We start from the raw sequence: 26,765 nt of genomic DNA on the forward strand, positions 1-26,765 counted from the left end.
ACTAAAGCCCTGACTAAAGTTTGTACTACCCGATTCTGGTTTAAAACAATAACTATATTTTTTCCCCGTATTGTAAAAGAAAACGTTTCAGTTGGGTTAATTCACCGAAATCGCCAAATTACAGAAAGACCCAAAGAGGGAACTTCCATAGGGATTTTCCTGGCTGGGAATTATCTTGATTTGTCACGGTCTTTGATTTTACCTTAAAATCCGCCCGTGACGAGTTCCGCGGGAATAAAGTACGAGGCAATCGCGCTTTTTGTACGTCGGTCTGCAAATAAACTGATTAAAAAATTCACTACGTTTTTTGCAGTGCGTTTGTCCTCTTCACAATTTCAAATCAAATTAAACGAGTGTATCGGCTGCACTTTCGGAACCTTGGTCTAGTTGGCGACATGTTTCCTTCGGGGCTATTCAGCGCGCGGACACTTGTCTTGTTGAACGGTAGATGCACGATTTATAGCAGAAATGTAATTTGGCGTTTGAATAAGCAAACACGGAGCCTGAATATGAGATTATGCCCATTTTTTGCGGATAATTTTTGTTAGCAACTTTTAGAATATCTTCAGGGTGCTGCTGGGAGACGGACTGTCAAACAAACATGCTAACGACTGTGTTGGATGTGAATTCAATGTTAACGTTTGTGTGTTTGCCAAATTAACAGCACCACTTAAACATCCCGGTAGCTTATTTCTAAACATCAGCCTGTGGACAAAACCAGCATACAGTAAGTGAACGTTAGTGATGCAAGTTAAAGAGCATTTTTAAATAGCTGTTATAAAGCCGATATTATGTTGGCAATAATAATGATAACCTGGCATGCCTATTTCGAGAAAAAAAAAATGAAGATCTGAAAAGTGTCACTAAATGAAAGGTACGATATACAATCATTAAAGAAAGTTTTCACAGGTCTGCACCTTCGGATTCAGGAGCAAAAACCTGGAGTAATGGTTTCTGTATCATTCAGACTCGCATTGTCGAGGAACTTTATAAAGTTGCCCTAGTTCATTGAGGTTGGAAGGCTTTCGTTTATGCACACCTCTCTAAAGGTCCAGCCACAGAGTTTTAGCCGGTGTTGTGCCAAAAACTGATTTCCGATGTTTCTGTGTAACATCTTTACGTATGTCGGTAAATAGACAGCGTTTACAAAGGGGTTATATATATATATATATATATATATAAAATTAAAAAATTATCTGTTTTTTTAACCATCTTTACTACTCTGTGTTATTGTACTTACATTATAACCAATCCGGTCCTTTATCCCCACGTAAAATATTTTTACAGACCTATTGTAATATTTGCTGCCACTTCTGCTGTCCTCTTGGCCAACTTACTCTTACAAAAGACATTTTTAGTGTTAATGAGATTTTATTTTAACTACATAAATAAAGGTTACCGTATGTAAAAGTCACTGCCAAAAACTGATTGCAGCTTCTACCTTGTTACACAAATGTTGTTTGTGGCTCAATAGGACTTTGTCATCCATGAGGGATGCATTTGACATATGTTTCACATATTATAGCCCAACAAGTTACTTATAGCAGTTTAAATACGAGCAATCAGTTTTTGGCAAATACCGAAAATCAGTTTTTGGCAGGCAATCACTTTTTGGCACAACACCGGCTTGAAATCTGGGCTTTGATTGAAATAGCAACGACTTGATTCTTTTTCTGTTGTAGACTTGCTGCTGTGCTTGGCATCATTGTCCTGTTCCATGACCCACATTGCACCAAGCCTTAGCAGCTGGATTAAGGTCCTTACATTTGAGTGTAGAATGCTGTGGTATATGGAGTTCATGGTTGACTCACTGTACTGGGGCCTTGTGGCTGCAAATCAAACCCAATTTTTCACCCTTCCACCACCATGCTTGACAGTTGGTTTGAGGTGTTTGTATTGATATGCTGTGTTTGGCTTCCACCAAACAGCTGCACTTTAATCTTGTCTTTCCAGAGGACATTGCTCCATCAGTCTTGTGGTTTGTTCACAAACGTCTTTGCAAAGCTAAGCATTGTTCTTTTTTAGAGAGAAGAGGCTTTCTCCTGACAACATTTCTAAAAAAAAAAGCCACACTTGTTAAAGCTTTTTCCAAATTGCACTTGCACTTTTATGAACTTTAACATGCTAACTGAGGCCTGTAGAGTCTGAGTGCCCCCCCGACACACACACACACCCCACCCCTTCTATGACCTTTGGATGAAATCTTACTGGGAAGATTGGCGTCTGTCTTTAATGTTTTCCACTTGCGAATAATCTCTCTCACTGTAGAAGGATTGACTTCAAATTGTTTGGAAATGGCTTTGTAATCCTTCCCAGACTGGTAGGCACCAACAGTTGCTTCTCTGAGCTCATTGTTGACGCTTTTCTTCCCTGGCACTGTATTAACACACACCTGAATGCTCCAGATCAGCACACTGCCAACACCTCTGCTTTCATAGAGGTGCTCACACTTGCTGATGATCAGTTAATCAAATGTATTTAGTTAGCTGTACCTGGCTGCTACTTATGCTCTTAATTCCTGCGAAAATTGTAAAGATGCACAAGTTTTTTTTACAGGATTGCGTAGAGTTCTGTTAAAGCTTTCTTTTTCATATGGCTGATTAAATATATAGCATTTTAATTTGTGTTTTTTTTTATGCAGTATTTATCTTCTGCATTTATCTTCTATTTCACGACATAGAAAAGCTCCTTTGTTTTGTTTTTTTTCTTTTCTGGGTGTAGTGCTTTGGGCGGGGTGGCTTGAAAGTGGCTTCAGATTGTACATATGGCATCATGATTATCTTTCTTAAAGAATTTCCATTTATTGCTCTTAATTTGAGGGATGCCTAACACCAGCACACGGCAGAAGCACGGCAGGAGGACTCGAAGGCGCCGCCGAGCCGATCCTGCCAGGAACGAGCTGGTCTCCAGTTCTCTGGAAAGTGCCCAGCAGTGCTTGTTCAACCAAGATTATGGAACTGCGTTTGCACACTACCTCCTGGTGCTCAACCTCGCACCTGTGTTTAAGGACTTTGCAAGGGTAATTACTGTTTACACTATGCTGAAAACCAGTCCGTCAGCACTCGGTGTCAAACGCTGTCCACAGATAACCAGTCACAATTATACACGCAGAGGTCAAATTTTACAGCAAGCGAGCAGGATTTCCTGATACACTGCTTTTCTGAAATGAGGATCACAAAAAACTCAGTTATTAAAAGCAATATGAAAGAAAAACAAAAGAAAAAAGTGTAAAAAACATGAATTAAAATACCCTAATCAGTGCATACAACCAGACTTGGAAAGTATGGTGTCACTGGGACAGACAGTGAGTGAGTGAAGTGAAGATGAAGGAATTTAGGTGCACATGTTGCTCATAAGAATGAGAAATTTGATGCTGAGCAGAGAGCCTGCGAAGAGACATAAATAGAAGTGTGATGTGAAACCATCTGCGTGGTCTAGTAAGTCATCAGTTTCATGTAATGTTAAAGCACATCACAGGTCATCTACTTGAAGTCAAGCAAAACAAAATATGGGTGTCAGTGACAAAGACTAATTAGAATTATCCCAGACAATAGATAAAGACTGGGACTGATCCTTGACGAGCACTGAGCACTGAAATTTAGCAAAATCTGGTTTCAGATAACAAAAGGCAGATGTATTTCAGAGAAAAAAAATCTGAATATGATCTGTGGATATATGGTATTTATGCTTTAGCTGCGAGCACTTAGAGAGTAATAGGGGTGCTAGAACCAAACCCTACACAAGCCCCAGAAGACTGCAGTGGAAATTAGACCTCGAGGACTGTTACAGAGATGGTGAAACTTTTGTTTAAGGGATAAGCTCTAATCTAATGGTGTGCCAGAAGTACTGACCTAGTCACATGACCTCTATGGATATAATGATCTACAGTGTCACAGAACCAATGTCATTCAAAGACGAATTGAAGCTTTAGAATTGCAGTCTGAGTTGAGATCTTTTGGTGAAACCCAAACTGGAGCTTGTTTTTATACTGTGCTTCTTTAATGCGTACAAAATGTTTGACAAATAAGTGAGTTTGGATATAGATGCATAGTTCCTGAGCACAGGAGGTTCTAAGTTAGGTTTCTCTGAAAAGTGAGCTGGAAGGGAGCATGCTTAAAATACAAAGGGATACAGCCTGTGGGCAAGTAAGAAACCATAGCTACTACAGGAGGGGAAACGTTCAGCTGCTTTTATCAGTGAAGAGGATCATATTACAACCGAAGAGCTAGAGAATGGTTTAACTTTTCCCTTTAAAGGCTATAAAAAAGAGGAAGAAATGATTACTGGGCCTAACAGCAATGATCTTCTCAATAAATAAATAAATCCAAAGATATTCATTGAAATCTCTCTCTCTTTAGGAGTCTTTCAGGTTCACTCTCTTCAAATGGGCAGAAGAACTGGACTCTCTGGGCCGCATTCAGTATCTTTTTGATTGCTATGAACAAGCTCTGGAACTTTTCCCTGATGACGAGGTGATCCTAAACAGCATGGGCGAACACCTGTTCAGGTACTCTACTCTGCAAACTCACAGATACAGTCAGTGTATGTATGTATGTGTATGTATATATATATATATATATATATATATATATATATATATATATATATATATATATATATATATATAAGGGGTGCAACGATACACAAAATTCACGGTTTGGTTCGGTTCGATATTTTCGATACAAAAAAAATGTTCATGCCTTTTTAATTTGTCATTTATTAAACTTATAAATATATATTTTAACTCAAAAGTACAGTTTTTAAATTTAATGTTGCTGAAACAAAAGTAATTAAAAAAATTAATCTGATTGAGGAATCACTCATCTTTGGAAAAGAGAGTTTATTACAGAGAAATGGCTCTTTCCAAAATAAAAGCAATACTATACACTTCTTCTGGGCTATATTCTCAGCAGCATATTGTAGCGGGTCAGGGCTGTTCGGGGTTCTGTTTATAGTTATGTTTTGTTTATGTTGCCATAGTGACGGGTGACGCCCTCTCGCTGCGACGGTGTGTCCTTCCGGGGTCAGAGGGCGCCCTGTGTGTTGTTGTTGTTGTTGCTGTGCGGTTGCCCCGCTGAGCAGTTAGCTAGCGGCAGTGTTCTTCTGCAGATGTCAATAAACGGCTGTGCTCCCTGGCTAGCTCACGGGAAGCAAGACCAAACGACACCTCCGTCTCCTCCTTGTCTGTGCTCGCCACATTGGTGTCAGAAGTGGGATCATGGTGGCATCCCATGTTCTGACCCGAGTGACTTTTCCCCCGCCGGTCGTGACCGGCCGGTGCGCCAAAAGAAGGCACCTGGACATTTGCAGGACTTTGTGTGGGGTAATGGGGTCGTCGGGGACGACTGACCCCTTAGGTGGGGGCTATGTAGCGGGTCAGGGCTGTTCGGGGTTCTGTTTGTACAGTTATGTTTTGTTTATGTTGCCATAGTGACGGGTGACGCCCTCTCGCTGCGACGGTGTGTCCTTCCGCGGTCAGAGGGCGCCCTGTGTGTTGTTGTTGTTGTTGTTGTTGTTGCTGTGCGGTTGCCGCGCCGAGCAGTTAGCTAGCGGCAGTGTTCTTCTGCAGATGTCAATAAACGGCTGTGCTCCCTGGCTAGCTCACGGGAAGCAAGACCAAACGACACCTCCGTCTCCTCCTTGTCTGTGCTCGCCACATTGGTGTCAGAAGTGGGATGATGGTGGCATCCCATGTTCTGACCCGAGTGACTTTCTCCCCGCCGGTCGTGACCGGCCGGTGCGCCAAAAGAAGGCACCTGGACATTTGCAGGACTTTGTGTGGGGTAATGGGGTCGTCGGGGACGACTGACCCCTTAGGTGGGGGCTATGTAGAGGGTCAGGGCTGTTCGGGGTTCTGTTTGTACAGTTATGTTTTGTTTGTGTTGCCATAGTGACGGGTGACGCCCTCTCGCTGCGACGGTGTGTCCTTCCGGGGTCAGAGGGCGCCCTGTGTGTTGTTGTTGTTGCTGTGCGGTTGCGCCGCTGAGCAGTTAGCTAGCGGCAGTGTTCTTCGGCAGATGTCAATAAACGGCTGTGCTCCCTGGCTAGCTCACGGGAAGCAAGACCAAACGACACCTCCGTCTCCTCCTTGTCTGAGCTCGCCACAATATTAAACATATCAGGTCCCCATAAGGAGAATCATGTGCTAACGGCTGTCTAAATGACTCGGGTAAAGTTTGTAGCATGCATGCTTGTTGTTTTTGTCTGCTTCCACTTGTCTTTGCACTAGGATGATGTCGGCATAAATGTGCAGTCATATTCGTTGTGTTCCCACTAGTGCTGTCAGCGTTAATCTCGTTGAAATGACGTTAACGCCACAACACGGCAAATCTCCGTTAACGAGCTACCCCTGATCGCCCCGTGCGTGGGGCTAGACGGCCAACACCTTAACGAGCTAACTGCGCTAACACACTAGTTCCCACCCATGTAATTGAGCATTGCGTGGCACATCCAACATACTGTTTTACCTTAGTCCATGACGCGCTTACCTTCAGGGTCATACGTCACATGAAAACCAAAATAATAGTCAAACGCAGATTCACTGAACGCTCAACACAGACAGCATTGTCAGAAGGAAAGTTGATAAAATAAATTACAAATTTTGTATTGTTTGATACATATGCATACCGAACCGAAAGCACTGTATCGAACGGTTCAATATCGATACGAGTATCGTTGCATCCCTAATATATATATATGTGTGTGTGTGTGTGTGTGTGTGTGTAAAAGAACAAGATCGCAGATACTGATGGCAGAAATGAGTTTAGTCATTCCTCAGGGTAGCGGTCTAGCTCTCTTAGAGCTAAGGTGATGAGCTCTGTCATTTGGGAGCAGGCTAGAGTAGAGCTGCTGCTACTAAACATCTAAATTAACCAGCTCAATGGTTCAGGATGCCTCCTGGGTGCCTCTTAGGTGAGGTGTGTTGGGTGTGCCCTACCAGGAAGTGGCCTCAGTGCAGACCCGGGACACATGGGAGAGATTACATCTCTGGGCTGGCTTGGGAATGCCTTAGCGTCCCACCCTGAAAAGCTGGAGAAGGTAGTGGAGGAGAGTGAGATCTGGATATCTGTGCTTAGACTGCTGACCTCACAGCCTGGACTCGAATAAGTGGAAGAAAATGGATTAAAAAAAATTCTATTATATTACTTTGCTTGTAGTATATTATACTATAGGATTTGTGTTTTAAGCACTTGAGTTTCTTAGTTCTGTAGCATTTTACATTCTCTCAATAAATTATATTTTTATGCTTTTTCCCCCCTTTACCATCCAGAATGGGATTTAGAGATGAAGCTGCAGGTTATTTTCACAAAGCTCTAAAGATGAGACCAGACTACCCAGAGGCCAGAGAGAACTTCTACCGTGTGGCCAACTGGCTGGTGGAGCGCTGGCATTTCTTCATGCTCAATGACCACGGGAGAAACCAGAAGTACCAGCAAGCCATTCAGAAGGCTGTTCAGAAGGGCTGCAACACTGTACTTGACATAGGTACTGGCACTGGAATCCTTGGGTGAGACATTTTCCATTGGAATTTGAAACCTGTTCATTTGCTTAAGTTATCCAGTGTGATTTGAAAGTTAAATTTGGACTCTTTGATACAAACTCCAGAGTTAGTGGTGGATTTATGCTTCTTATTGTGGCTTCAAAGGTGAATTCTTGTCCTGATTTCCTGTTTCTCTCTGTGAAGTATGTGTGCTAAGAAGGCAGGGGCTGCTGAGGTGTACGCCTGTGAGCTGTCAAAGACCATGTATGAGCTGGCCTGTGAGGTGGTGAGTGCTAATGGAATGGACGGCAGCATCAAGATCCTCCATATGAAGTCCCTAGAGATGGAAGTGCCAAAGGACATACCGCACAGGTGCACTTTGTACCTAAAATACTTTTTAATCACCCTCCAGGTGTTGTAGTTTAGCCAGTCTCAGTGTGTAGTGGTGTAATGATCCTTGTTTTATGAAGTCTTTTAAAAAATAAGGTTTTTCCATAAATGCTTTTATTCTTCCTGCAAAGAGTATCACTGGTGGTGACAGAGACAGTAGATGCAGGATTGTTTGGAGAGGGCATCATAGAGAGTCTGATTCACGCTTGGCACCACCTCCTGCTGCCGCCCAAGGTAACTCCTAATCATTAAACACAAAGATGAGTCTGTAAACACGGCAGTCCTTCATAAACTAGTAAATAAACTGCAGATGTCTAGCTGCAATCATTAATGCATTCATGCACTTACAGAGGGATGACACTGGGTTTGGGTGAAGTTCAGTTTCTCCAATCTTCAAGTGAAGTACTTTAATAGATTATTTGAAAAAACACACAATTGAGCGCTCAGTACTTAAAGTTAATACTTATCTTACACAACAAAACAAACTGAACCATGGTTGGGGCTTTGGTCTGAGATCAGATTTAAAAAATAACGACTGAATGTACGAAAGAAGCAATGTTTGTAGCTCAAAAATCCCACATAAATAAATAAAACATTTGGACAGTTTTGCACATGAGCCATGTGGATAAAACGGATGTAATTAATTTGAAAAAAATCACATAAATTCAGAAGACATATGTAGGTAGGTGAAAACGGAGATAGAAAAGGTTTCAAAAGTCTTCTAGTGAGTAACACTTCCTATTGAACTGATGGGACAAGCATCAAGAAAGCGATCACGTGTTTTAGCCCAAAAAAGAAGTTCTGACATAATCTCTGCGTCACAACTCAGCGTTACCAGTTTGTAGGGTACAGGCATAAAACCAGTTGTTGTTGGTTTAGCAAAGTTATTTATTGCTTTGCAAAAAACAAAAGGTGCAATAAAACTGCAAGTAGGAGAGGACCGGTCAAATCTGCGAAAGGAATAAAAAGACAGAAGCGGGCTAACAAAGTAACAGTGACTTATTCAGTAATAAAAGGAAAATGAAAGCAACACTCAGAATATAACTATGTCTAAGAAGTGACCATTTGAAACGTCTCGCTGTGGTGTTTATGTGTTTGTGTGTGTATCTGTGTGAATGAGAGAGCTCAGCCTGACCCAGCCCACAACCAGTAAAAGAAATACCTCAGAAATGCAGATAAACTGCACTTATTGCATGCTTATGGCATGCTCAGCCTGAGTCAGTTAAGCTTATAAGAAGTTTGTCAGTGGCGTAGACCAAAAGGTGCAGTGGTGGGCTGCAAAAAATGCAATTCTAGTCACCTGGTATTGACCTGAAGTGCTTAAATAAGGCAACAAAAGCAGGTCGAGCTTGCCGATTGGTTGGCAGAGTAAGAGGAACTACAGAACAGGATCCGCCTATGACAAAAGCACAGAAAAGCTACATGCTTGCCTGGGTGGTAACACAGTGTCAGCACAAGCATCTGTTAATGTATAGCCAAGGAGCAGCCTGTTAAGTGTCAGAATAACACATGCAAAATCGGAGTTCATAGTGGGAGATGTGACAGTTCAGCACATCCAGTAACTTACAAGTAGTTTTACCCTGCTGTTAAAGCCAAATGCATCCAGTCGACTTTCATGTGAAGTGTTAACAATATTAATAGGATTAAATGCTCAGTAGCATTAGCCACAAATATGCCTTTTCCCCACAGAGGGGTGAGAATGAATTTGGGGAGCAGTCTGCCACAGGACGGGTCATCCCCGCAGGAGCCACTGTCTTTGGTATGGCTGTCGAGTGCAGCGAGATCCGCCGGCATCACAGGTAGACCCGGGAGCGACCTTAAAAGGAACACTTGTGTTCACTAGCTGTCTGCATCAATCAGCTGACTGTGTGTCTTTTTTTTCTTTTTATGCAGGCTGTGTGTGACAAAGGTGGGCGGTCTCTCCATGGCTGCAGCTGGAGAGCTCCACAGCCCAGTGAGCTGCAGCTCCGAACCAGATGACTCCATGGAGCCGTACACTACAGAAAGACTCAGCAGACTGCCAGGAGGATATAAACCTCTCACAGAGCCATTCACAGCCCTCAACATAGATTTCAACAATGTGCAGGTGATGAGGGCTGACGCATATTCAGAAATAGCCAGTATGATATTAGTTTGTTTTGACTTTACTTTTGCGTGGCCTTTGTCTGCCATAGCAATGACCAGAATAATTTAATAATGAGAAAAGAATTATCTGACCTCGTTACAGGCAAAGGATATTTATTCATACACGTGTAGTAAGCGGGCTGTCGCCTCGATGCAACGCTGCCACTTTAGCAGATAAGTGATACTTAGATTTATGCTGAAACGTGCAGCTGGTGTCTTGAAAACTATAGAAAGTGAAACTTTTCCAGCTGCACTTTGTTCTTTAACATTTGGAAGGTGTTCCTTTAAGAACCTCTTGCGTATGAGATTACGATTATTATGTGTAGAACCGGACCGATATATCGATAGGGTGATAGATTGGCTGATAGATTGTTATTGGCATTTATATTGGCTGATAAATTACATTAAAAAAAAAAGAAGCGATGAGAGGAACACCCTTCAGCTGTGTTTGAGTGTTGATGTTGCAGAGTTTATCCACTAGAGGGAACTCTGCTAATTCCCATTCAAATCCACCTTTTCATAGATATGAGTGCAACTTGGAAATGTATTTTTCTAGTGTTAGCATTCAAATTTTGAACTATTTTAACATATCCACTGGCATGCTTGCACTGAAGTAAATATTGTTATTTTAAGTTGGAATTGAACCATCTCAGATGATGTTTGCTGTATTGCATACTACACTGCTCTTTGCGATAGATGAAAATGGACTGGTACTAATGTAGTGCTTTTCTACTCAATTTGAGGAGAAAGTGCTCATTACTACAAGCCTCATTCATGCATTCATATCAGTGCTTTTTTAATTCTTAAATGCCTTTGTCTAACATACACATACACACATGATTAGAGATTAGAGGAACCAGTTATTGAACCACTGACCATCCGATTAGCAGACAACCCGCTTTATGTCATAATCTGTAACCGCCTCACTGCAACTCTCAGTGCGTGCCAGCAGCATGAGAGGAGAGATTTAATAGCAAAACAGTGGTAATGGTCTTGGAGACTTGAAATTTCTGAAAGTGCCGGACAACATCTGCTAATTGTTCAGTCTAACAAGCAGATTGTCTTTGAATTACTTTAAAAGCAGCAACATCTGTCAAATTGATCAGCCCTTCCGAGTATAAGCTTGAATTGAGTTTTGACTTTAGCTCCTTCAGAGATGTGTTGCTTCCGCTTTAAGTGTGACTTGTTTTGTAACCTGTAGGAGCTGGAAGGTCTGAGCTCCAGGGAGGTTCAAGAGATCCGGCTGCCCGTCATTCAGCAGGGAGAGCTGGATGCTTTGGCAGTGTGGTTCCAGCTCCACCTGGATGAGGAGAACAGTCTGTCTACTGGACCCCAGGAGGACACTTGCTGGGAACAAGCCATCTACCCCTTCCACAGTGCCAAGGGTAAGATAGGTGGAGACTTCGTCACTTATTGTAGTTTACATACATTGCTTTTGTTAGCCTTGTCTTAAGGTAAATTTTAAGCACATAACCAGTCCACTTCTTCATTCTCATGAATTGAGCATGTTTAAATGAAACATCTGATCTGCTTGTGTTTGCTTCTCGTTTATCTTGCATTTCTGTGTTACGTCAGATGAGGGCAGTGTGTGTTAAAGTCTTCTCTGTTTAATAATGTGTGGATTACTTTAAGAAGCATTTTAGCTGCTAATAATAATTTCTGTGTTGTTATTTTCTGGGAATTTTCCACTACAACATGTAATTTAGTGACACTGTAAAAATCACCTTTAGTGAAATTGTAAGACTCATTTAAGAAATATGGTATCAGCTCAAATAAAAATAGCACACGTCTCTGTATTTTTAAGGCTCACAGTAAGGCTATTAAAGTAGCATAAAATGGATACTATGAAACATTAAAACTGTCAAGACTTTTAAAAAGTTTTAATTGCTTTCTGAGCTTTAAATTAACTTTGGCAAATGTACCTAAGGGCACTGCATACTCTTTACTTTGCTACCATCCCAGGCCAGCGTGAACTTAATAGCCACCGACATTAGGTGACATGTTCCGGTTGGCATCGCAGTACATCATCTTTGAGACAGGCCTCTACAGCATTTCACTGCAGCGCTAATTGGCGAAGGCAGCCTCAAGGGTGCTGCCACCTTTCCCGGTGATCGCCAACATCCGTTTCCCCGCTGCCGTGACACGTGCGCCCTGATCGCCTGTGACACTCTTTAGTGTTCATGAAATTCTTATAGGCAATAAATATGCATTTTCCTCAAACGCCTGTGACGAGCCGCGTGTTGACGCGAAGACACGAGCAGATGTTATTCCTGTAGGAATCCTCTCGCTGCCTGGTCCCTTGAATTATAATTTCTCTGCTGGGTTCCTTTCGTCTCCTCTGTGCTCTTTTTGTTTTCCATCCTGCGTGCCCATTTCTCACATTTCAGCAGACATCTAAATAGTGTTCAGTATATTTTTAAGATGTTTTTAACTATATTTTTTACTGTGTCTATAAATCATGTTTATGTGTACTTATTTTAAAATAATGGTTTTGACACAAGTGACGTTTGTTGCTAACACAAAAGATTGAGAAGGAATAGACGAAGCATGTAAAAGCAGACGTTTCCTTATCTGGAAGGATGCAAGTACTGAATAGTATGCAGTCAGAAAATAGATCCTTTTTTAGTTCCAATCAGAGTGTTACAAAAACAAAACGTGGTGCTATTTATTTAATAAAATGTAAATAAATAAAAATGATTCAGTAGCTTGTAGAAGCAGCTTCAACAGCATGAACTTGGAGTGATCTTGATTTTGTGTAGGACTTTATCAGTGTCCCTCATTATTGTAAATGAATGACAGACAGATGACCTTATATTTACTTTAGAATACTTTGGTACACAGGGGTGTTCATGGTCGTTTGAGAAGCCATACACAAACACGAACCAATAAAAATGATCAAAAACAGGCAAAAAAAATGCATAATTACGTGTTATTTAAGAGTAATGCATCTTTAGTAAGGCCTAATGGTTACACTGAATTTTCAGTATAATTTTATTTCTTGAGTCTCTTGATCATTTTCCTTCATTGAATTTTTTTTTCTCAGGTTTTGTCCTGAAGCCACGAGATGAGCTGATTGTTGAAGTCTCCTGCCGAGATGCCTACCTGAGGCTCTGCAGTGTTGCTGTGCTGAGAGACGGCCATAAAATCAGTTTAGACAAACTAATGGATTCTCAGTATCCTGTTTCAAACCCAAACCCAGAGGCAGAACTGTGCAGTGCATTAGCATGTCTTCAGACTGATCAGAGTCAAGCGAGAGACTTCTGCATGCTGGAATGTTCGGAAATTGCGCTCCTGAACAATCAGGATTACCATCAGAGTTTTTGCACTGCGTTAGCCAAACTCATCTCCCAGCTGAAGGTTAAGTGCCAAAACCAAGAGCGAGGGTCGGCTTTTCAGCCCGGCCCCGCTGTGGCCACACGCTGCGCGAGCCCGTTTTATGTGCTTGACGTGTCGGAAGGCTTCTCTCTGCTCTCCCTAATCGCTGCCAGCCAGGGTCACGTGAAAGCCTTCAGCTCGGTGGAAAAGAAGAAGCAACAGGAAGTGCTTAAGAGACTGGCTCGCTCCAATAGTGTCTCGGAACAGCATTTGGAGTTCTGGCTAAACAACACGGAGGATGAGCAGGGGATGCTGCAAAGGCCTTCCAGGGAGAAGCTGTGGAGTGCCATCATCCTGGACTGTGTAGAAACCTGCGGCCTCATACGGCAGAAGCTGATGGAGAAAGCGTCACTGGCCAGGTAGGAGTGTGCAACTGATAAAGTATTTTGCTTTTGCATGTTTTGATTCAGTTTTTAGTGCTTTGCTTTTAGACGTGTCAGCTCAATTTCTATCAATTATCCCAGATGTCTGCTGGAGGAAGGAGGACGTATTTTCCCGGGAAAGATTGTGGTGTATGGTATGCTGGTGGAGTCTGAGACTTTGCTACTGGAAAGCGCTGTCCAGGGTCAGGAGCCCACACTTGGATTCAATATTGCTCCTTTTATCAACCAGTTCACTGTAAGTATGACTGCAAAATCTACCAGAACACTTTATTATGGTATTTTATTTTGCATGTAAATGACTCTGTGTGTGTGTGTGTGTGTGTGTGTGTGTGTGTGTGTGTGTGTGTGTGTGTGTGTGTGTGTGTGTGTCTTAAATTGGTAAATACGTGTTTTTTTGCATAAATATCGTTAGGTTCTAAAAATATGCCTTTGATTACGATCCCTCCTAATGTTAGTTTCTATAAATTTGTCACCTTTAACATGGATTTCTAAGCTGTGTACAGAGCACCATGTAGTAGTGCAAAGTTCAAACAACTGTTTGATCAGAATCAAACAAAAGTGCCCCGGTTAAAGTTTGTAGCTCCATCGTTCGGGACAGCTGTGGCTCAGGTCAGAGTCAGAAGGTCAGTGGATCAATCCCTGGCTCCTGTAGTCCATGTGCTGAAGTATCCTTGGGCAAGCTTCTGAACCTGGAGTTTTGTGTGAATGTTAGAAAAAGGGCTTGGGGGACATAAAAGCACTATGACTGTGTATAGGGTGAATGAGACTTGGTAGTAATAGAAGGTGCTTTGAGTGTTGAGTAGAATGGCGCTATGTAAGTACCAGACAATTTACCATAATTTCCATGTACTGTGGGTGAAAATTATACTTATTTCCATGTAGTTTAGAGTGGTTTTTAGGTTAAAAAAAAATCCTTATTTATCTTACACTGGGTGTTGATGCCAGCCTTCAGTTCATTCACCTTTGCACAGACTCAGTTTCAGCTTTTGTCTTTTTAAAACCACCTTCCCTAAAACCACTTTCTTTGATTTGCCTCCAGCTGGCTTGTGTGCACCATCTTTTCCACTTGCTGGTGTGGAGGTTGTTTAAAAAAAAAAATGGCAGCGTCTCAGATCCATCTGTACATTGAATCCAATCTGGAATATGGACATTGTGAACATCCACAGGGGAAAAAAATACCACAGTTTGATAAAAATTATTACCTGTGAAAGGACAAACCCACTGGCAATTAGTATCGACTGTTGTTTGAAAAGTAGATTTGACTTGCTTTTTTGTTTTTAATTAGCCACCAAAACATTTGCAACCTGCAACGTATGGCTAAACTCTCTGAGTCGGATGGAGCAGGTGTGCATGCTACGCTTAGCCTGATACTTCTGGTTTTGCCTGAGAATGACCATATAAGGAAATCCCCTCTTGCTGACACCAGCCAGACCCAGTAATAGAAGAAAAAATTAGGACAGTCTGAAGCTTGAGCTTTTAGCTTACAGCGATTACTTGTATATAATTTTTTAAAACTTTTATACCTTCCAAGGTATGCAGAAGAGCGTCAGTGAGGAGACATGTCAGCTAATAACGACACTGAAGCTTAGGGCTGCCACAAACGATTATTTTGATAGTCGACTAGTCACCGATTATTTTTGCGATTAGTCGACTAATCAGATCATCATCCATTAGACGTAAAACTACAGCTTATTGCACCAGCAGCATCTGCTCTTATATAACTATCATTAGCTTACAGCTTTAAGTGTTTAAGGTCTGTGCTAACTAAAAATAAAGACAAGATGATAGTTTATTGAATTTTAATGAAATTTGCAGATTGTTTCGGTGAAGATTAATAAACTCCTTGCTATCTAAAATATAACAGGACACTGGAGTATATTCTGGAGCATCTCACACTTCTGATAATCAGCTGTCTGCTTGACATTTATTCAGCTGTGTAAAAACTATAACTTTAATCTCAGACAAACTGATTTACTCAGGAACAAATAAAATACTAAAAAAAAAAAGCCAAACAATAACATTTTAAGTTATCTAAGTGACTCATATATATTTAACCTGAGTAGCGAAAGACAGCGGTGGGTTTGAAAACGATTTGCGGGGAGTCCGGTGTTCTCACGGCGCTAGTGAGCCTAGCCCCCGGCTCGCTAACGAGCTAGTGGGTAACAGATGTCTCCGAAAACGTCGGAGCGCTTTTGAAAATATGTGGTGTCCTGATAAACTGAGCAGATATTTGAGGTTTACACAGCTACATTCTCGCCTGAAAATATGTTAAACGTTTATTTTGTGACCCAGAAAGAATAATAAGAGTAACATTAAAACTAACTAGCTGCCGCCATTGTTGGAAACTGCGCTGGGCCGCGCTATGAATTCTGGGACACAGCTGCTTCTTCTTCTTCTTCTTCTTCGGGGTTTAACGGTAGCTGACATCCTTGTACATGCAATGCTGCCATCTTCTGTTTCAGTCCGTTATTACACTCTTAAATCCTGCCACTTATTCCTGCGTCTTTTGTGATCGTACAAAGTTTCAAACGACGCGTCGACTATTAAATCAGTCGTCGACGATTTTGATAGTCGACGTAATCGTGACTAGTCGACAAATCGTGGCAGCCCTACTGAAGCTACAGTTTGCACAGGCTCACAGGAGTATTGTTGCTGACCATGTCCACCCTCTTCACTCCATGTCACAAAGATCAAATCATCCCAAACTGGTTTCTTGAATATCACAATGAGTTCACTGTACTCAGATGACTTCCACAGTCACTAGTTCTCAAGCCAGTATTTATGCCATGAAGAATTGGTCCGTTATTCCATAACCATATTTGTTCCTTCTTGGAAAACCCCCCCACCATTTCCATCAGTACTCAAACATGCTCCAAAACTTTTGTTTTTGTATTATTTCTTCATTCATGCTTAAGCAGACCAGATTCCTTGTCTATATTAGCATTTTAAATTAAGCGACTTATATTCTTCTCAGTGTGGATGGCACAAATATTTTTCAAGACTTAATTTCTAAACAGGAGGATGACATGAGTTGTTTTACTTATAACAGTTTAATAATTTCAGCTACAAAGCGTCTTCTTACGATCTATAGTGGTTTTAAATTAGGTCAAAGAAATTACAGGGAATCACAATCAAATCAGATTGTAAAGCCAAGACTTTTTCAGTTTTCATAAAACAGTTTTTACTTTGCTTTTGTACTTCTCTGGCTGCTTGTATCTGATATTCTGTCTCATGTTCATGATGCAATAACAGTCAATATTGACAGTTTTCGCATACAGTATGCCATGTTTGTAAGCCCGCATCATTTACAAAGATCGTACAAAAGGGTTATTTTAAATAGGACTGACACTTGGTGCGGTGTTATTAAAGTATAAGAAAAAATATCTCCGATCGAATGTGACGTGCCAGAGATAATCAGGCGGATTGGTAGAAAACACACAAGTACTTCATTTGGAATACCAAGGTCCAGGATTTTGTTTTCTGTGCTCTTCTTTTGAAGTGTGTCTCTGTGTGAAACAAGCTGTGAATTTCCTTTGAATTTCTTCTTCTTTATTTGGTCTGGAAATATTTTTTCTTTCCCTAGCATGATGTTTGCGCTCTAATTTTGCAGGCCTCTCTCGGGACGGTCGTTTGTTTTAACAGATGTTGTCTTTGAAGCCCTCGGCGGAGGGCACTTCCTAACACAACTGTCACACAAGACACAACACATAGCTTGGCCCTAAGACATTCCTACCTGCATACATCAGTGCACATTACATCAGGCACATCAAACAGTGGGCTCTGAGGTCTACACAACTGCGACAGGGAGGAGAAAAGCTTCTTTTGTTCTGTAGTCAAGGAAACTATGGCAGTTTCTGTGCTGCCACTTTCTGGCAGGTTTTTAGGTCTGCTGCGGCCCATCTGGATGAGGTGGAAGATGTGTTTTTGAGCTAACCCGTGAGGGAGTGAGGTCCCTGCTGAAAATAACATTGTGTGGTTAAAAACTAATTTTTGAGACCAACAACAGTGAGTCAATTTAGCTGTTCCTTTATTCTTTTTAATCTTAGCCTGCTATTAAATTTTAAAATAATCTGTACCTTTAGCAGAAGTAAACAGTTTTTTTCTTCTTTTAAGAAATAATAAGAAAGATTCAACAAGAGCTCCTTTTTTAATCTTCTGCCTGAAGCTTACTTACACGTGTTTATGTCAGAGGTTCTCAATTTTTTCTTAAAAGTTTGGTGACTGAGTGCCAATTTCAGAGCCAGTGCATGAGTGAGATTCACACAAGATTAGAGCTTATATACTTACCAGCCACTTTATTTTTAGTTTTAAGTGCTTATGAAAGCAAATATTTAATCAGCGAATCACATGGCAGCTCCTTGTTGCATTTAGGCATGTCGACACGGTGGAGACGACCTGCTGAAGTTCAAACTGAGCATCAGAATGGGGAAGACGGGTGATTTAAATGAATGTGGCATGGTTGTTGGTGACAGACAGAAACTGCTGATCTGGTGGGATTTTCCCACATAACCATCACTAGGGTTTCTAGAAAATGGTCCTAATAAGAGAAAATATCCAGTGAGCAGCAGTTCTCTGGGTGAAAATGCCTCATTGATGCTGGAGGTCAGCCGATGGGAAGGTGACTGTACTTCAAAAAATTACTTGTTCTGAATACATAACATGTTAATGGGCTACAGCAGCAGAAGACCACAATGCATGCCAGTAAAGGAAAACGGGTCCAACCTGGTACTTGCAGGAAGTACCTGGTAAAGTGGCGTTTATGTGACATTTTCAAAGCATAAATGCCTGTTCTGGGCCATACTGGGTAATAGTATTTATGGGTAAGTATTTAGAGTACCTATAAGTATTTATAGTAGTTATGGCATTTGTTGACACGATCAGTATTTATTAATGTTAAGAAGGCTTTTTTTCAGTTGTGGGTGAATGAAATGCAACATAATTGTTCCCTTTCCTTTATTATGTTTTTTAGGTACCGGTCCATGTGTTTCTGGACTTTTCCACACTGGAGTGCAGACACCTCAGTGAATCTGTAGAGCTCTTTGTTCTCAACCTCATGGATGCCAACGCAAACTACATTAACAGAGAAGTCAAGGTTAGTTGTGCATCAATACTTTCAGTGATCGCATCATGTATTAAAATTTTTTTTTAAAGTAAATAAATTGAAAAAGAAATGTCACCTGTGATAGAACAGGGCCGAAGTGCTGAAAATTAATTTACACATTAAATCTGCTGATTAAAATTCACAAGCATGAAAAAAGAAGTAGAAATGAGTCAGACCTGTATTTGTCTCCCCCCACAAACTTTTAACCTCACTTAACTTTCTGACTTTGCTTCTTTGGTTCTGAATGAACAGGTCCAGGCTACATCTACAGGCAGAATAACTGCAATTCCCTTCTGGTATCACATCTACCTGGACGAAGAGATCAGCGTGAGCACCCTCGGCCAGGCTGCTCACTGGAAGCAGGCCGCTGTCGTTCTGCAGCAGCCCCTGGAGGTGCGAGCAGGAGAGTGGGTCCGCCTCGCCGTGAAGCTTCACAAAAGCACCATCTCCATTTTGGCCCATATAGAAAGCACACCTCAGCAGATGGAGTGATAATCGCTCACATTTTAGCTTATTTGTAATACATTTCAGCCCACCGTTGTATCGGCTGACTGATAACAAAGACAGTATTGGTCTGTCAGATGTATCAGAGTCGGTGTACTTGTTGTCTGATGGCCATTTTTGTTGTTACAGATCATACTGCAGAAAAAGATGCTTGCGGTAAATTGCATGTAGAAATTGTGTCATCATGTTTGCCCAGCAGTTCACAGCCTGCTGTTTACAATATTCTCAGCACTGTCTGCAGAATACGTATGAGAGTATATTTCAAAGAACACTGCTGCTAATATTACATTCCTAGTATTTTTAATGCCCTTTCTCTATTGACATTTTTCATGTAGTACTAGTCTCAAAACATTGGGATCACAGTTTAGCAACTCCCTGCATGAAAAAACCCTTGTTAGAAGTTTAAGTAAAAAGCCTGCTGTATAAGGAAAATCGGTCCACAAGGACTTGTACTTACATCTGTAAGTAGATAATAAAAACATTAGCCCTTAATTACTGACTCAATTGTTTTTTGTAAACATCATTCACTTGACCCATAAATGTTGCATTTTTATAATAAAGGCAAGAAAAACGAAGTCATATTTCATTTGATTTATTGAGGATATCTGAGATGGAATTAAATCAAAATGTAGAACGACGGATCTGATGCAATTGCGTCAGTCATATTTTAAAAGAAAAAGAAAATCCCATAAGGCAGTGCGACATACCAGAGTCAGGCATGATGCCAGTTACCCCTCGCTGTGCCACACACTGATATCCCAAAACTGTACATTAACGATGGCAATATCCCTGAACAAATCTGTGAATTCACAAAGAAGGATCCTTTAAAAACCTATGGAAAAACAAATGGCTTTAGTGCAACAGGTGCAAAATTATTTCAGTTTACAAGAGACAGAAAACATCTCACCAAATAATAAATGATCCCAGATTGAAAAATAAAATAAAACACATTCTACATGGATGTGTAAACAGACTAGTTACACAGCACACAGAACAAGGCATCTGCGAAGACTAGCGGATTTTATTAACTGTCGAGTAAGCTGTACGCATTAAAGCATAGATAAGAGCCAACCAGAAGGTGCTGATTGTACTTTTTAAAACTGAATTGTGATTTTAATAATACTAGGATTGTTTAATTGTATATATTCGTACTCTTCTGAAATGGAGTATACTACATTTATACTGATACTGTGTGATATTGTCAGTTATGACCCCTCTAGTGATGTACACATCATTGTACCACAGTTAACTGTGGTACAAGATCGTGTTGCTCTTTTCTCCCCTCTGAATGGACTAGTTAGAACAAAACGACTGCAGATATCTGTAGTTATAGTAGTGCAGGTTTTCAGTTTTTCAAAAACCAGTAAAAGCATGATATTCAATTTAAAAGGTTGCATATTTCCCTCTTCGTCACATCTGAGATTACGGCATGAATGACACGTAAAATTGTATAGTTTCATTTTTGGAAAACATTTCTCCATATTTCACTTATTCTTCGGTGAGAGCCATGTTTTGTCTGATCTTATGTCTTTCCTGGGTAAAACCAATTCTAGCTTAGCCTACTCTCTAATAAAACATAAAACAGCAAAATGACATTTCTTACTAGTCTTTTAGTGCCATTAAATCACCAAACATTCTTGAAGCTGTCACTGGAAGTGGACTTTGACTACTACATGGTCATTGTGCCCTTTTAAATGAGTTTGTCTTGTTTGCATCAGTGACGTTTGAAAAAATGTGGCAAGGCTATAATTGGGCCCTGCCCAACCATGTCTGGCAGAGTTCGTTTGCGACACCTAAGCTAGGTGATCACAATGAGATCTGCCTCTGTCGGGTCTTTGGTTTGGTTGGTAGTTTCTTCATCCTGGGTTTCTTCAGGTCGAGCCTCACACCCTTCCTCCCACAGGGCTGAGCCGAGCCCAGCGGGTGCTGACAAAGAGTGTGGAGCGGGGGTTCTGCCCAGGCCCTGATAGTGACCCTTAGGAGAAACTGGATTACAAGCTGCTTCGGTGATGGCATCTTGAGATGCAGAAGAGAGCAGGCCGGATCGCTCACCATCACTTTGCGCCTCATTGAAGTAGGACTTTCTCGGACGACCCATAACTGTTCTTCCTGCAAATGTGGACAAAGAGAAACTATTAAATATTTTTTAGAGAGGATGCAGTAAAGATCATGTTATGATGGCTCACACCAGTAACAATGCTATTCATGTAGCAGTGTGTAGTAGTCAGTTCTAGATTATCACAGGTACATCTACAGTACAGATGGTTTTGGTAGGTGTTTTTGCTCTGAGTTTTTTCTGTTTTGCTTGGATGGGATCACAACCATCACGTGGTCATTGCCATTACCATTTTGTACAGTCAGAAAACTGCACAGGACTTAGTACAATCAGTGACTACTGAGTAAAGGGAACCTAAAATAAAGAAGCCAAGCAAGTACCGACTCCAACATGCACCTTTTCCACAATCTTTTAAATTCTGAATGTTGTTCTAACTACACATTTTAAATTGTGTTTAAAAATCGCTGCTGAGGCACTCCCTTCTCAGTATAGCCTGTTATACATAAGTAACGAGCAATCATCTTGCAGACAATATTTATTGTTGAACTGGCTCCTCATTTTTGATCTCAACTCTAGCATTGCAGTCACAAAACCATACAAACAGTCGGAAAAATAGCTTAAATAATCAACGATACCAACTAGCTTATGGTACTATAGCACTTATAGAACAGCAGGAACACGTACCAACATTGCGGACTTGTTCAGAAATATCTGCTCTGACATCGGAGATGTCCCACATTGCCATGAAAGAGTCAAAACAAGACACTTCTTCGGCCTCCTGCACGTAAGGTTTGTAGGTGAAGCTAAAGTGATGGGCAATGGCTGCGAGAAACATCTCCACACATATGATGAAATCCTAAAGAAAAAAAGTGGACAGCTTCATTGTGTTGCACTATTAGGTCCCATAGGATATATTAGTTCTGTTGACCTTGGTCAGAATGTTTAAACTATACTCACATACCTGTAAGCCAGTAGCTACAGCTTCCACACTTTGCCAGTCCCATGTGCGCTTCTCTGAGATAATGCCCACTTTAACCAGCAAAGCAATGACCACAGCTTGCCTAAAACGATTTACAGCAATCACAGTTTCATTAGCCTTGTTTTAAATGACTTTTTCAGAAATATTTGGGTCATGTCATGAAGTTTTAACACACTGAGATTTACCAGAAAGAGACGAACACCACCATTTTCACACACAGGAATTTGCCGACTGGTTTGATTGGATTCAGCTCCTCTCTCAAAGCCTTGTAGAAGAGCACCAGGCAGTACATGGCAAACTAGATCAAAAGAAGACATATAAAGGAATGGGAATGAAGGAAGGGAATGCTTGTAACAATTTTTAGTCCAACTTTTAACAGGATTTAGATCCACCATTACCAGCTGTGACATATTGTTGAAGATCACCAGGTATGTCCAGGCGTTTTTGAAACTGAAGTTGCCTTCATCGTACACTCGACACAGCTGACAGATTCTAGAAAGGAAGAGAAACACACAGCTGAGATCAACAGACACCAAACAAAATGTGACTACAGTTAAAGAATAAAGCATGTAACAACCAGAGGGTACTCACAAAGCAATGATTGTGGTGACAGGTCTTACTACTGTGTACTGCAACACTCCCAGCTTACATCTCAACAGCAGAACCCTGCAGAGGAATTTGATCATCTGAATTAGAAGTGAATTGGTCTGAAATTCCAAGCAAAAGCCCAAGACTGGTGAGCAGAAGTATCTCAGGATCACTTGGGCAGAAGCCCGAGACCGGCTTGATGATAACAGTTAACACTGAACTTAGTTTGTGTCGTCCTCAACACAAACTAAGTTATGGCCCATTTTAGCCACATTGTATTTGTATTCCTATTTAAACAATGAGGTTGCTGATGCTGGCCATTAGTACTTCTTTTTATACATCTACACCAGTCTCTTATATACAAAGGTCACCCGAATAAATCTGGGCTAAATTAACAACACACTTGACCAATTGTCAATTACAGATGTTGTGTGATTGAGGCTAATTTGAAGCTTGTGACTTTCACTGACTTGTTTGCTTTGAGGAAAAAAAAAAAGATTTGAGCTCCAAGAGTTTAGTACATTAAGATGAACCCGTTTCATTTCATTCATCCGTTTAAATTTACAAAACCTCTCTGAAATGAAAATACATCGAAAGAGAAAACATTGTGCAAGAAGACCGATGCAGATTAAATCTCTAAATTGTGGCCATTTCATTGATACAGTAAGGAAACATGACTATGGCCAATAATTCCAGTAAAACGTCAGTAGATTGTCCATAAAACTAACATTTTTGGGTCAAAGTATAAACAGATGGTAATGTTTAACTAATATCGTTTTTACAGCAAAGGTATGACCAACACTTGAGCGCAGCTAAACTCTGGGTCAGTGAATTTAACCTGCTGACAGCTACAGTTTGACATAAGAGGAAAAAGTTTAAAGGGAACTCACTCTCCCATTGGCCATGGTGGGCAGCAGCAGAGAGGAGGCAGGTGTTTCTGCTGCTCCTGAGCCTCCAGCATCAACACCAGGTTGGGGTACTGGTTTTCCAGGTAGTTAAGCAAGAACGTCATGAAGTTGTAAATGACATACGCCTCGTAGCACTCCCTGCATGTGTCAAAATATATTGCTATACTGGGGTATTTCAGTGCAATCCACTGGAAACAAAAAAAGATGAAAAGGGAACAATAACAGGAAAAGCTATGAGGATATATAAACTCATAAACCGGTGTGCAATGGCTTTCATTAAAAAAAATACATAACTCACACTGTCCAAGCTGTAGATTGGAACCATCCACAATATCCTTTAAATAGAAAACACAAAAGCGTTAAACATCTGTTCTGGGCTCCTATTTGTGGCTAAAATGACTGTTAAGATCTTTACCTGATGATAGGTTTTTGAAGCTCTGGCTGAGTATAATGCACTAGATGCTGGAGGATGCCCCATAATGATATGGGTATGGTCATGAAGACAAAAATCCCAGCGATGAACCATGCTTTGTTATGAGTGCCAACCTGTCGGGACATGGAAAGGAACAGTCAACATCATTTAAGTCATTTAGCCATTGGAGTCTTGGAGGGTATCATTTAATATAAAGTCAATGGTGAAAGCAGTATTCAGATTCTGAAGTACAGAAACATTACAACCATGTAAAAACACTTAATTTCAAGTCCCGTATAAAGGGGACGTGTTTAACTAAATTGCAGTGCAGTGTGATGACTTGGATAAAGATAGTTTTTAAAGAAAGTACAATTAAGGAAAGACTGTTTTAGTTGAACACACCAGAAGAACAATGAAGATGGTAGTTATTTAAAAAAATAAAAAAGGTTATCTATATTACTCTAGCAGATTTTATGACTTTTGAAAAAATAAAACAAGACTTCAAAGTCTGTCATTGACTAGTTTCTTGTTAATATGTAAAACATCAGCAATCTTAACAGTTATAAAACCTATATAATAATACCTTATTTAGCGTTTAGCATTACTCCCTCAACGTCCTTAATATAGATTCCTATGAAAAAGTATTTGCCCCCTTCCTGTTTTTTTTTTTTTTTTGCATGTTTGTCACACTTACATGATTCAGATCATCAAGCAAATTTCCATACTGGATAAAGATATTCTGAGTAAATAAAAAAAGCAGTTTTTAAACGACAAGCTCTTTAATTCAGGGGGAAAAAAGTTATCCAAACCTACCTGACTCTACGTGAAAATGTAATTGCTCCCCAAAGCAAATAACTGGTTGTGACACCCTTGGCAGTAAGAACTGCAGTGAAGCATTTGTGATAACTGGCAATAAATCTTTCACATCGCTGTGCAGGAATTTTGGGCGAACCTTTTCTTTGCTGAATTGTTTTAATGTCAATGCACTCTTATTATTTTAGTGGGCTGAAAGCTCTTGGGGACGTTCACTACGGCTCCAAGGATTCTCTATTTTTGGATAATTATCCTCAGCTGTTTTGAGTTTCTTTAGATCGAGCTATGATGCTATGAAGCAGGCTAAAAGGTGAGATTTTTAGCCTGCTACGCTGATAGGTGTAATTTATATGATTTCTTGATTTAACAGGTCGGTTAAATTGAACTCAGCGTTCCAAAAAAATAAAAAAAAATAAAAAATGGGGTTAATCACAGTTAATTCAAGATTTAACAAAGGGGAGAAAGTTACTGTTTCACAGTGTGCCAGATCGATCTGGATAGTTTTGCCCTTAATAAATTAAATTATCACTGAAAAACTGTATTTGGTATTTACTTGGTTTAACTTTGTCTAATATTAAAATTTGTTTGACGACCTGAAACACGTACGTGGGGATGTAAACAGGAAGGTGGGACGTACTTTTTCACAGCACTGTGCTATTACTGCACAAACTGGTAGGTTTGCAAATGCATTAATAAGTGCTTAATAATGAAGAGCTCACCGGCTGCTATTGTACATGATAACAAGTAGCCAGTTGATGGTGAACATGTTTGTCTTTATACACAGTTGTACTCAAAATAACACAACGCCACATAACTACTGTAACAACTCACAACTGTATTCAAGTGCAGTATTTGAGAACCAGTGTTATCTCTGTGTTAAACCAACAGATCTCCCCAGAAAGAAGCATGAGCAAAACTGCACTGACCTTTGACTTCTGCAGTTCCCAGATGCACAACGGCAGGACCACTAAGAGCAACAAGATGTACAACACAACGACCAATGGCCGGATCCATCTTCTCCAGTTCCCACAGGAACACGGCATCTTTCACAGAGACACTGCAGGGCACCCCTTTCTTTTACTAAAGACCTGAACCAACGTCTTCAACACTTTGCGCACTTTACGTTAGCTTAGCATACTGTTACCCTCCTATCGGTTAACCGCGACTCTAAAACAATCCTTTACTAATGTGTAAGCGTATGTCGACTCTTTCTCTAACGTAGCGATTCATTCATGAGGATAAAGCTACTTGATAACAACCAGCTCATATGACTCCAATTTTAAAAGCTAGGCTGCTAACATTAGCTTGTCAGCTGATTCACCATGTAAACAAACGGTGCTGGAATAGTTCCATACTGCCAGGACACCAGGCTCCACAAATCATTAAATTATAATTCACACTAAATCAAGAGAATTGTTAAAAAAATATAAATATAAAAAGTTACAGCCGGGAGAGGTTTAGAGATTAAAAAAGTTTCCAAACTGCTGTTATTGTTGTGTGAACTTCCTGTTTTTTGCTTCAACTAAGAGCTCCACCTAAACCCTTCAACCTGATTGGTGGAATCGTGGATAGTTTGGTTGAGCTATAGCTTCATGGCCGTATGATGTGTGGTTTCGCCAGCAGATGGCAATGTGAATTAACAATTATCAGGA

General features: G+C 40.6%; 2 protein-coding genes across 2 annotated transcripts; one reads left to right on the forward strand and one right to left on the reverse strand.

Moving 5' to 3' along the window:
- Positions 1-565: 565 nt before the first annotated feature.
- prmt9 (protein arginine methyltransferase 9) lies at positions 566-19,838 on the forward strand. The gene is made up of 13 exons (XM_085355801.1): positions 566-727; positions 2,820-3,019; positions 4,359-4,507; positions 7,271-7,507; positions 7,685-7,852; positions 8,002-8,104; positions 9,560-9,669; positions 9,764-9,956; positions 11,196-11,379; positions 13,038-13,728; positions 13,834-13,987; positions 18,722-18,844; positions 19,106-19,838. Exons 2-13 carry the CDS (start codon positions 2,822-2,824, stop codon positions 19,343-19,345), a joined length of 2,550 nt encoding a protein of 849 aa, XP_085211927.1. The 5' UTR covers positions 566-727; positions 2,820-2,821; the 3' UTR covers positions 19,346-19,838.
- A 138-nt stretch (positions 19,839-19,976) lies between these two features.
- On the reverse strand, positions 19,977-26,611 carry tmem184c (transmembrane protein 184C). Its single transcript, XM_085355800.1, has 10 exons — positions 26,040-26,611; positions 24,304-24,434; positions 24,187-24,223; positions 23,871-24,076; positions 22,984-23,058; positions 22,791-22,884; positions 22,578-22,690; positions 22,375-22,474; positions 22,098-22,269; positions 19,977-21,466 (listed from the first exon to the last, which is right to left on the reverse strand). Exons 1-10 carry the CDS (start codon positions 26,154-26,156, stop codon positions 21,156-21,158), a joined length of 1,356 nt encoding a protein of 451 aa, XP_085211926.1. The 5' UTR covers positions 26,157-26,611; the 3' UTR covers positions 19,977-21,155.
- Between the last annotated feature and the right edge of the window lie 154 nt (positions 26,612-26,765).

The sequence above is a fragment of the Diplotaxodon limnothrissa genome, linkage group LG6 (genome assembly GCF_057381915.1).
Source record: "Diplotaxodon limnothrissa isolate DT_005_m linkage group LG6, D_limnothrissa_male_GT1.1, whole genome shotgun sequence".
Taxonomy (NCBI): Eukaryota; Metazoa; Chordata; class Actinopteri; order Cichliformes; family Cichlidae; genus Diplotaxodon; species Diplotaxodon limnothrissa.